Genomic DNA, 10847 nt, shown 5'->3' with positions numbered 1-10847 from the left:
ATCGTGAGCCCGGGCTCACATCTGCAGGAGGGTGTCCCCCATCTAGCGAGGCATCTTGGGATGGGGGTACGTAGCCTGCCCTTGCTGGCCATCCTCCCAGAATGACCTCTGACACTGCTGTGTCCTTGAAGCACGTGCACACCCGCAGTGCCACCGGCACGGTGGACGTGTCCAGCCAAGAAGCCGGACGTTAGCTTTTCATTACGAGCACTTAGCGCCGAGATGCCACGTGGCTCCCAGGGTTCAGCCCGCCTGGTCGCTGAGGCCGCTGTCTCAGGTGAGTCTGGTCTTCCCGTGTCCGCCCCGCCACGGGGCACCCCTGCCGGTGTGACCCCACCCTGAATCTCTGGAGGCCCCTTCCCCCACCCACTGTGCGTCCCTAGCACCTTTTCATTTTGACTGTGTTTGAAGTTTATAAAAATCGTGTCATACAGGACACAGTGTTTGTATCCCGTTGTTTTTGGTGAAGTGCTATGTTTGTAAGATTCACCCACGTGACTTTCTGAATGAATGAATTTGTTTTATTGTGGTCGCATCTACATCACGGAAGATCCGCCATCATAACTGTTTGAAACGCACGTCTCCGTGGCGTGGGGTGCACTCACCATGGTGTGCCACCGGCACCGCCGTCTGTCTCCAGAACTTTCTGCTCTTCCCAGACTGGAACTCTGTCCCCAGGAAGCACGGACCCTCCTGTCCCCTGCCCCGGCCCCCAGCTTCCCGCTCTCTGTCTCCGTGATTACGACCACGCTCATGGAACCCTATGGGATTTGACCTTTTGTGGGCTGGCGTGGTGGTATTCCACGCCGCATGCATGGGTTGGGTCGTCTCTACCGTCTGGCTGTGCTGAGTCGTGACGCTCACAGGCGTGTGTGCATGGATCTGAGTCCCGGCTTTCAGAAGTGGAATTGCTGGACCACGTCCTGGCTCTGGGTTTCATCTGTCGGGAAACTGCCACTGTTTCCCACGGCAGCCGTACCGTTACACGTGCCCACCAGCAGCGGGCATGTGTGTGTGTCCGTGAGCGTGGCGATGTCATAACCACCAGCAGGCATGGGGGGTCCTTGCCCACCAGCAGCGGGCATGTGTGTGTGTCCGTGAGCGTGGCGATGTCATAACCACCAGCAGGCGTGGGGGGTCCTTGCCCACCAGCAGCGGGCATGTGTGTGTGTCCGTGAGCGTGGTGATGTCATAACCACCAGCAGGCGTGGGGGGTCCTTGCCCACCAGCAGCGGGCATGTGTGTGTGTCCGTGAGCGTGGCGATGTCATAACCACCAGCAGGCGTGGGGGGTCCTTGCCCACCAGCAGCGGGCATGTGTGTGTGTCCGTGTCCCCCGTCGGGTTGTGTTGGTCCCTTTCCCCCCACGTAGCGTCCTGGGTGAGGCCGTCCCGCAGGTCATCCCTCCGCTCCGCTGTCAGTGGGTGCTCCAGGTTCCTTCTGGCTTCGGCCACTCGTTCCCATTTATTTAGGTGCTAAGTACAAAATAGTACTAAACACTGAACAAATATTTCATACTAAATAGTAAATGAAAAATTATTTACTGAAATGTTAGGAGCAGAGTTGCTGGGTCACGAGCAGATGTGCTTCCAGTGTTATTAAAACTCCCCAAACTCCCCAACGTAGCCGTGCCACGTTGCATCCCACCGACTGCACTGGAGAGTTCCTGCTTCACATTATTGTCAGGCTTGGATGAGTCAGCCCTTAATTTTAGCCGTTTTGTGGGTGAGAAGCGGCAGGACACCTTGGCTTTGCTTCGTGTCTCTGATGACTAACGGTGCTGAGCACCTTTCCGTGGACCTGCTGGCCACGCATGTACACGTTTTCTTTTGTGAAGTGCCCGTTCCCCTTCACTGCCTGTTTTTCTAGTTGGGTGGTTTGCTGTTAATTTGTCGGAGTTCTTTAGAGATCCTGCCTGTGAGCTTTGTCGGATGTACGTGACTTGATTTTTTCCCGTTAAATGGCAGTACGGTCAATCATTCTATGGAAACAATTCAGCAACCAAAGACCAAAGGGATTTGTCTTGCATGATTTCGACCTCTGCAACGTGCCGAGGCTTGCACGTGTTGGTGCAAGCCGTGGTGTGTGGGCGTGGATGCCCCGTGCCCCTGAGGGACAGGTGTTCTGTGTGCCGTGCTGACAGCAGCGTTCCGTGGATATGCACGCGGTCACGTCTGCTCACATCTGGGTCTCTACTGGCTCTGTCTCATGGTTCTAGCGGTTACTGTGGGAGGACCGCGGAGAAGGCCTGTCCCCATGTGGACATGACCTTACGTGGAACAGGGGTCTCTGTGGATGTGAGTACATGAGGCATCCTGGGGGCAGGGGGTGTTCCTGGATCACCTGCTGGACTCTATACGGAGCTGCAGGGGTCTTTAGAGCAGGGAAGCAGTGGGGTATTTGACACCAAAGGAGGAATTTGCCCGTGGGGGGTTTGAAGGTGCTTTGCTCCTGCCTCTGAAGAAGGAGGAAGGGCCACGAAGGGAGGAATGCCGCCCTAGAAGCAGGTGAGGACACGGGTCCTCCCGAGAGCCTCTGGAGGGAGCAGGGCCCTGCTGGCCCCTTGGTTTTAGCCCAGTGAGACGGATCTCGGACTTCTGACCTCCAGAGCTGGGCAGAGGAGCTCCGAGTCAGAGAGGCCAGGGGTCCCCGGTGAACGCAGAGCCCATGGCCTCCACTGCCCAGCCTCCTCGCGCAGGGGTGGGAGCGTCTGCTTGGGCCCAGCCCGTGCGCCCTACAGCCCCTCTCTGAGGCTCCCGATCCCCACCCCCTCCTTGCCTACTGGTCCCGGTCCCCACTCCCACCCCGAACTTGCCCAGGGCCCAGGACAGCTGGCGGATGGCACTTAGGGGCACACCCTCATTTCAGGGAGAAATCTTTCTATTCTGGGTCACGGAGCCCGGTGTGGGCAGAGAGCAAATGGCCTCTCACCGAAAGGTGCACTCAGTTGTAAAATGTTACTCTTGCACAGGGTCCCAGGGGCGCCCTGAGCCCTGCATGGACCCCTGGGGCCCGGCTATCAGGAGACCGGTCTAGACAGCACTTCCTGGGCCGGGAGTTCCCCAGTGGCCCCAGCCATCCCCCGGGGCGGGTTCAGCATCCACGGTGAGCTTGTCAGCTCCAGTGGGGAGCGTGTTGACCTCTTCGTCTTGAAGAGTGATAGCTGGTGCCCTGTTCCTGCTGGGCAGAGCTCTGCGGGTGGCACCGAGGGCTTTGTCCTGCCCCATGCCCAGCGTGTCGTGTTCATGCTCCGGAATTCAGCGAGTGCTCCGGGCAGCTGGGCGTGACCAGCAGGCTGGCAGCCGTGGAACGTGTAGGGAAACAGAGGCAGGGAGCTCTTCCAAGCTGGCTCCGGTGTGGGAGGGGCTGTGTGAAAGGGACGCGGGACCACGGGCATGGCAGCAGGGTGGGCTGTCATTGGTGGTGGGCCGGCCAGGCGCTTGCCCTACCCCAGACAATGGACCAACAGCCTCTTCACCTTCTGCAGTCTTCTCAAGGGCCCAGAGGAGTTCCCCGTCTAGTTCACTCTTTCCCGCCCAGAACGCTGTCCCTGGCTCCGCTCGGTGCATTCCCCAAGCCGCGGGTCAGTGTGTCACCCCCAGTCCCCAGGGGCTCTACAATTGCTGCACGTCACCCCCACGCCTTCCCGGACTCTGGCTTCCCGAGAGCAGAGTGTCCACACAAGTGAGCTGCACCCCAGTGCTCCCACCCTTGATCACTGGCACGGTTTGGGGGCTGCGTCCTGCCTTCTCTCCCGCTGTGGTCCAAGCTGCACGTGGCCTGGCATCCCTTGGGTGTGCGTGGGTAGCCTTGGCCCCATGCAGGTGGATGTGTTTGCTGTGGGTCCCTCAAGGGGGGAGAGGTAGCAGACACCCCGGGCTGGGCCTCTGTCCCAGCGTCCCCGATGCTTGGTGCTGTTCCTGGACCTGGCCTGCGGGTCCACCTGGCCTCCTCGGGCCTCGGCCTTCGCCTGCCGTTGAGGCCAGCCTCATGCCTCTTGTTTCTGAAGCTCTGGTCACAGTTCGTTGTGCCTGGACGCGACAAATGGTAAAAAAGATCATTAATACAAAGTGAGCAGCCGTGTCTCATCTTTGATTTGGTTTCACGTTTGTCTTGTCATAACTTTCTCGCATCTGCGCTCCTTCTCGCCCTCGGGGCAGCTCGTCTCCTGGGCGGGCAGTGTGGTGCCATCTTCGGGTCTCGGTCCGTCTCAGAGACTTCTTGGCCTTGCTCGCTGCAGACCGTCCGCTCTTTCTTTTGCCCTGGTCTTCGTCTCCCTGAACCTTCTCTAGCGATGGGGAGCGTGTGGGAACCGCGTTGGCTTCTTAAAGTGGAGGCGATGTTGTAGGATGGTTTCCCCGTCTCAGTGGGGCCTCTGGCTCCAAGAATGTGCCTGTGTCCAACTCAGAGCTGCCATTTGTTCCGAATCCTGTGAACAGCTCTTGAGCTGTCTTCGTCTCTGCGGAGCTGCTGGTGGACAACAGGTCCCTTACTGCTTTACTCAGCGTCTCTCCGCTAGCGGCTCAGGCACACATGCGTATTTCTATGGGCTACTCGGGTTTTTCTTTGGTGAATCGCTGCTTGGTAGTCTCCATGTGTTGCCCTGGGAGCTGGCCCGTGTGTGGACCCGAAGCAGAGTCCACGGGGAGGACTTCGTCAGAGCTGCGGGGCGGATGGACCCCCGGGACTGCTCATCCTGACGGCCTGGCCCCTGGGCGCCCACACAGGACGGGCAGCCGGGCAGCCTTGCCCCGTGCTCCGAGGGGATTGTCCCAGCGGGTGGGGAGCCCTCACTTTCTGCCGGCTGGAGCCCCTCCTGTGCATCTTCCGGCAGTAACTCCACGTGGCCCCACACCCACCGAGAGGGCAGACATAGGAGCTTGCCCTCGGTCTTGCTCACGGAGGGGTCCTCCAGATTTCTCCTCTCCCCCGATGAGAGGAACCCCCAGGTCCTACCCTTTGACCTGGAGCGGGCGCTGTGACCAGGGTCCTGGTTGGGCCCTGGGGGGTCAAGGTGTTTGGGGATTGAGGTGCAGTGACATCACTGGGAGGGGGTGCAGGACAAAGGTTGCAGCCCGTGCGGTGTGGACCCAAGCAGGACCTGTGCCTCTGCCCCCCCCCCACCAAGCATGTCCTCATGAGGACCACCCTCTGTCTTCTTGGGTCCTGGGCTTTGGGTGATCCGCCCCCACCCCTGGACTCTAGGGAGGACGCGTGACTCGGGCCTGGTTGCCCAGAAGCACAAGAACATCACCTCTCTCCATTTGGAGATGAACACAGGAGGGGCAGGACCTGGGCAGCCCACAGGCGTCAGGGCAGAGGCCTCCGCAGGGACTTTGGAGAGAAGTATGAGCTCATTACGCTGTATCTTGAGGAAGGGGGAGGTGGTCCGTGGCTGCTGGCAGCCGTACTGGCAGCCGGAGAAGGGAGCCAACAAGGAAAGAAAGAAGAGGCAAGAGACAGAGAAAGATGGCTCTTCTGCCCCTGGATACAGCCATGCCTGAAGCAGTAGTGATGCCTCAGCACCTTTCACGTGTAAGAGCCAATACAGTCCGTGTGCTGCTAAATCTGTGTGTGTGTGTGTGTGTAAGGTTTTCTGTTATTTCAAGCCAAGAGTCCTCACAGTGCATGTTTGCACACTTGAAAGGGTGAGACTGTAATGATCACGTTCCTTGTCACTTGGCAACAGTTTGTGCCCGAGTTCCGTGGGCACGCAGCTTGGGGAAGGGCTCTGGCTCCTCTGCTCACGCGCTCTGATTGGGGAAGATAGTTTGTCTTTTTCTTTGCTCGTTTCTGCAGCCCCAGAAGAAACGACCCCTGGACAATTTTGACTGACCGGGCAGTCATCTTTTGAAAGGAACGTCCTTTATTGTGCAAGGGGGGACCACAGCATGGGGCTGGGTGGAGTGTGTGCCTGGCCAGGCAGGGAGCAGGGACGGGGCCGGACAGGGCGGCACACAGAAGCACAGGTGGGTGTTCTTGCTGGAATCCCTGGAGGGTTTGCAGAGGAGAGGGGGCACTGAGCAGAGTGTCCCCGAACCTGTAGGTCCGAGTCCCCATGCTGACGAGACCCTGCTTCTTGGCTCTGCGCACGGGGTGGGGATCAGGGAAGGGACAGCACGGGAGGTGGGGGGCAGGTCTGGGCTCTGAGAGGCAGCTCGGGGGCTGGGCGGGGGCTCCATCTGCCTACCCCCCCTCCCCCCCAGCCGTGTAACTCAGGCCTGCAGAAGCCTGGGGGCCCAGGTCTGGAGCGGCACCACTCACCTGCCCGGGGCCGACGGCCTTAGTCTCTGAAACTGTCGCAGCGATCTGAGCGGGCACAGTGACCTGGGGTGAGTCCCTGCCTGACCCCTGCCCGGCCCCTGCCCAATGGTGGCTGCTGACCCGAGGGGACCCGAGGGTGTGGGAGAGTAGTAGGCCTCACCGCCAGCGTTCACAACCAGAATCTGATCCTGGCGCAGGCCGAGGTCTTCACAGGCGGACTCGAAAGTCTGCAGGAAGTCCTGCTGCGTGCTGGGGTCCCGGACTGCGGGGGACAAGGGAGGTGGGGTCTGCCCGGTGCTGTGGGGGGTGGGGGCCAGGGGCCTGGGGGCGTTGGATGCTGTGGGGGGTCAGGGTGCTGTGCTCTCTGGGACCGGGAGGGGAGTCCGTGTCTTGGTGGGAAATCAGGGCTGGTGTGGGGAGGAGAGACTCCTCTTCCCCTTGGGATGACACAGGAGGAGGGGACTGTCCCTTCTTCCCCTTGCCCAGAGCAGTGTGGAGGTTGAGCCCTGGTCGCTGGACGGTCCTGGTGAGAGGGCCGTGTGAGCGAGTGTGTGCGGGGAGGCGGGGGAGTGCCGTGGGTGAGGCTGAGCGGGGGCGTGGCTGTGGGCGGAGCCTTCAGCGGGGGTCTGGAGACCTCTGCTGCTGGGGGGCAACAGCCCACTGCCCACGCGCTGGCCAGACTGAGTCCTGCGCGTGTGGGCGTCTCTGAGGGGACCACACGCACCCAGCAGGTTGGCCACCAGGTTGGTCTCGTCGTTGTCGTGGTTGATGATGTAGAGAACCAGGTACTGCTGGGGCTGAGTCTCCTTCAGGTAGAAATCGTCGTGTCCCCAAACTGCCGAGGACATCGGGGCTGAGGGAGGCTGGGAGATGGGTGGCTGCCTGCCCAGCTGGGGGGACCCCTGTGCACTTCCTGTGCCCAGGGGCAGTGCTCCGCGTCCCGCCCAGCCTCGTGGGGGCCTGGGTGTGGGAGCAGGCTCTGTCCCCCGAGAGCCGGGCTGGGGGCCCAAGTTCCGGCGCCTGCCCACCCCTCAGGCATGGAGCTGCTGGGTCCTGTCTCAGGGCTTCAAGCCCAAGAGCCAGACCTCCGGGAGGCTGTGCCCTGGGGGCCTGTTGCCCACACATACGTACACTCCAGTTTGAATTTGTTGTTGGTCTCGGTCTTGTACACGGTGAGGGACACCTTCTCGCACCCGTCTTCCTGCCTGCAGACAAAGGCAGCTGGTTCACTCCGTCCGCCAGGCTCTTTCCCCGTTTTACGTGAAGGTATAATTTGCCCGTAGTGACAGTCACTGCTTTCCGTGTGGGCTTGTAGGAGTTTGGTGAACGCATCCATTCGATCCCCTTGAAGGTGACCTTGGTCCTCGCTCCTGGGCTGTGCCTCCAGGCTTTGGCCTCCTTGGATTCCTGGACGCTGCGTTAGCAGCAGCAGCTGAGGGAACGCGCCAGCGACCGCAGCACCCCCACCCCCCACGGCGCGCACACCTGCACTTGACCCGCACAAGCCCAGGTCCCGGTGCTCGAGACCCCGTGCCCAGAGGGGGCTGGATGGTGGCCCAGGCCACACAGCAGCGAGGGGTCTGGGATCAGACCTCTGCTGCTTCTCCTGTGGATCAGTGTCCCCGTCCCCTCCCCGGGGCCGCCCTGTCCACCCCGCTCCGCCGCCGTGCCCAAGCCCCTTGCGCCCTGCACCCACGGTATGAGCATCTGCCCGTTCAGGTTGCCATCACTCGTGCTCAGGCTTTTGACGAAAACCCTGAAGTGCCCTCCGGGCTCGATCAGGGCCGAGTTGTTGGAGGCCAGGGCGGCAGTGTACCAGATCCCAGACAGCTGTGGGGCCACGAGAGGACAGAGTGAGGCCTGGACCCTGCCCTCCTCTGGCCCCCTGCCTCCGTGCCCGGCGTCCACTCCCACAGTGCCCAGCAAGGCCCTGTGATGCCGGTGAGGCTGGCAGATTCAAGGACGGCCCCCGTGTGCGGCACCTGCCCCTTCTTGGGCCATTGGACCAGCTGGTATGTGGGGCCGTGGGAAGGAGGTGTGTCCAGGCTTCTGGCCCCACGGACCCCGTGCCCAGCACTCGCCCCCTCGACCCCAGGGGATGCTTCATTCCCTTGTGGACTGAGCTCAGGGCTCCTTCCAAGACCATGGCAGGCGCTCCAGCTCCCAGTGTCACCTTTGGACTCCCCCACGGGCGGCCCCCACCATGGACTTGCCCTACGGCTCATTTACAAGTCACCGAGTGTGGTGTCTAGGCTCCGTCCTATGTCATGACCCGGGTCTGTCTGTGGTCTGCTAAGGGCGATGGCACCCAGCAGTGTCGGACGGGGCTGACCAGGGAGCACAGGCCTCTCAGCCCTGCTTCCTTGCGCAGACTCAGTTGGGGGGAGTCTGGCTGCCTGGGACCACGATTCTAACCTGCTGTCCTGCTCCCTGGACAACCCCCAGAAGGCCCCCGCCTCAGCCAGGGGCAGGCCACCCACAGTCCGCGATGCTCACTCAGGGTTTGACCGCCTCCAGCCCCACTCGCCCCCTGGGAGCAGCCGGCCCCCTTGTGCTCACCTCCTCCAGGTTCTCCGGGGGCTCCTCCTGAGCCTGGAGGCCGCAGACCAGCGCCAGGCCTACGGTCAGCAGTAGGAACTGCATGTCGACAGCACCGTCTATCTGGGTTTGGCGACAGCTGGGGACTGGCAGGCTCTGGTGACCGGGCCCCGTGGCCTGTCTACATAGCCAGGTGAGATCACGTGGTAAGGGCTCCTGCCCCGTCCCAGCGGGGAAGTGGGGACTCTTACTGCTGATGACTTGATCTTAATGTTAGCCAGCTTTTGCGTACTCTCTTCTTGGTTGCTTTGGACACCAAAAAAATGTCATGTTTCCATACAGCCAGTTTCCAAAATCAACAACCAGCTGTGGGCTGGGCCAACTTCCTGGGCCTGAAGGGTGCTGGAGTCACCTTGGCATACCCTCCGTGCCTGCCACGTTGCCGGAACGCAGCTGGTGAACAGGGGCTGTGAGCAGGGAGACCCTGGGGTTGAGCCGTGGGGTGCAGGAACCAAGGGTGCCCCCGTTACAATGGGTCCTGCAGGCCCCGGGAACCCGCAGCCCTCCTCAGGCCGGGGACAGTGACTGACGTCTGTGAGCTGAATTGTGATTCCAACCCCCAGATCCGTATGTGGCGGTCCTCACCCCCAGGACCTCAGAATGTGACCTCACTTGAAACCAGTGTCATTCCAGGTGTTATTAGTTCAGATGATGTCATGCTGGAATGGGGCCCTGACCCAGGATGACAGGTGTCCTCGGGAACAGGGGGCACTGGGGCACGAGGTTCACACAGGGAGACACCAAGTGGAGACTAGGGATTTGGTGCCGCAGCGGCAGGACCCCCAGGAGCAGGGAGAGCCCGGGACAGACCCTTCAGTGGCAACAGCCAGGCCGGCACCTCCATCCCAGGCTTCTGGCCTCCCGACTGGGAGAGAGGAAATTGCTTTTGTTTAAACCTCAGTGTGTAGCACTTAGTTCCTGCCCCCCAGCACCTGACGAGCACTCCCCCTGCTCTCGGACGCCACGGCCCTGTAGCCGCCGTCCCATCCCCTCTGCCCAGACTGGAGGACTGGGAGGGACCGTGCAGCATTTTCCCTAGGGAGCCCCCTGCCCAGCCTTCCTGACCGGGTTGCAGGGAGTCACAGGGCCTGGGTTCCGCTCCAGCACGAAGGACATCCCCCGTCCCCGCCTCCGCCCCCAGAGCTGGGCTGAGAAGGTCCCACGATGAGAGGCAGTTTTCTTGTGGCCTGCCTCTCCCGGGGTCAGGCTGGCGGGAGGGGAGGGAGCAGGATCCCATGGTGACCACTGACCCCCAAGCTTGGCTCGTCCCCCACAGCTGTCACCTGCTGATCTCCCAGCATTGCCGTGAGCTGCGTGTTTATCCCTTGTGATGGCAGCTGGGAGGTGATGGAGTCAGGAGTGTAAATAGTCTGGGGGGGTGCTGGGGGTCCAGCTATGTCCCCCCAAAAGATACGTGGAAGTCCTAACCCCTAGGTGCTCAGAATGTGAGCTTATTTGGGAATGTGGCCTCTGCAGATGTAACGAAGGTGAGGTCCTGCTGGGGTAGGGTGGGCCCTAAAGGCAGTGCGCCAGGTGTCCGCAGGAAGAGGGAGGCTGGGACACAGGCACCTGGGGGGGAGGCAGATGGGGGAGCGAGGCGTCCACCAGCCCAGGATCGCCGGCATCTGCAAGGGCTGTGAGACGCCTGGGGTGGGTCCTCCACAAGAGCTGCCCAAAGGAACCAACCCCCCTGGCCTGATGGTGGACCTCTGGCCTCCGCAGCCGCGAGAGAACGGGCTTCTCAGTCGCCCAGGCCATGGGAGCGCCTTACGGCCGGCCCGGAGCGTGAGTTCAGGGGGTGACATCGGGCAAGAGGAGGAGGAGGCAGAAATGGTGGCAGAGCCTCGGCCCCTGCATGGCTCTGACCCCTCGACAGTTGGAGAGAAACTGGACTGACGGGGGAGTCCTGCACAGGCAGTGGTGGCCGGCCCCGCTTGCCCGTGGAGCTCGCGGCTCCCGAGAGCCGGCCGGCCCCCTCACGGCCGG

The 10847-nt window shown here is 61.7% G+C and overlaps 1 protein-coding gene across 1 annotated transcript; it reads right to left on the bottom strand.

Moving 5' to 3' along the window:
* Positions 1-5853: 5853 nt before the first annotated feature.
* LOC113266288 (minor allergen Can f 2) lies at positions 5854-8948 on the bottom strand. The gene is made up of 7 exons (XM_026513747.3): positions 8823-8948; positions 7960-8093; positions 7395-7468; positions 6988-7098; positions 6424-6525; positions 6264-6308; positions 5854-5990 (listed from the first exon to the last, which is right to left on the bottom strand). Exons 1-6 carry the CDS (start codon positions 8904-8906, stop codon positions 6283-6285), a joined length of 531 nt encoding a protein of 176 aa, XP_026369532.3. The 5' UTR covers positions 8907-8948; the 3' UTR covers positions 5854-5990; positions 6264-6282.
* Between the last annotated feature and the right edge of the window lie 1899 nt (positions 8949-10847).

The sequence above is a fragment of the Ursus arctos genome, unplaced genomic scaffold (assembly GCF_023065955.2).
Source record: "Ursus arctos isolate Adak ecotype North America unplaced genomic scaffold, UrsArc2.0 scaffold_18, whole genome shotgun sequence".
In the NCBI taxonomy this organism is placed as follows: domain Eukaryota; kingdom Metazoa; phylum Chordata; class Mammalia; order Carnivora; family Ursidae; genus Ursus; species Ursus arctos.
This window is presented reverse-complemented; position numbering and strand designations above follow the sequence as displayed.

What these genes read in the sequence shown, in the direction of transcription:
- LOC113266288 (XM_026513747.3), bottom strand. Translation starts at nt 8,906, where the DNA reads ATGCAGTTCCTACTGCTGACCGTAGGCCTGGCGCTGGTCTGCGGCCTC. An exon ending in CCCCGGAGAACCTGGAGGAG is followed by an intron (nt 8,094 to 8,822) that starts GTGAGCACAAGG and finishes GTGGCCCCACAG; the next exon opens with CTGTCTGGGATCTGGTACAC. An exon ending in TCTGGTTGTGAACGCTGGCG is followed by an intron (nt 6,309 to 6,423) that starts GTGAGGCCTACT and finishes GTGCCCGCTCAG; the next exon opens with ATCGCTGCGACAGTTTCAGA.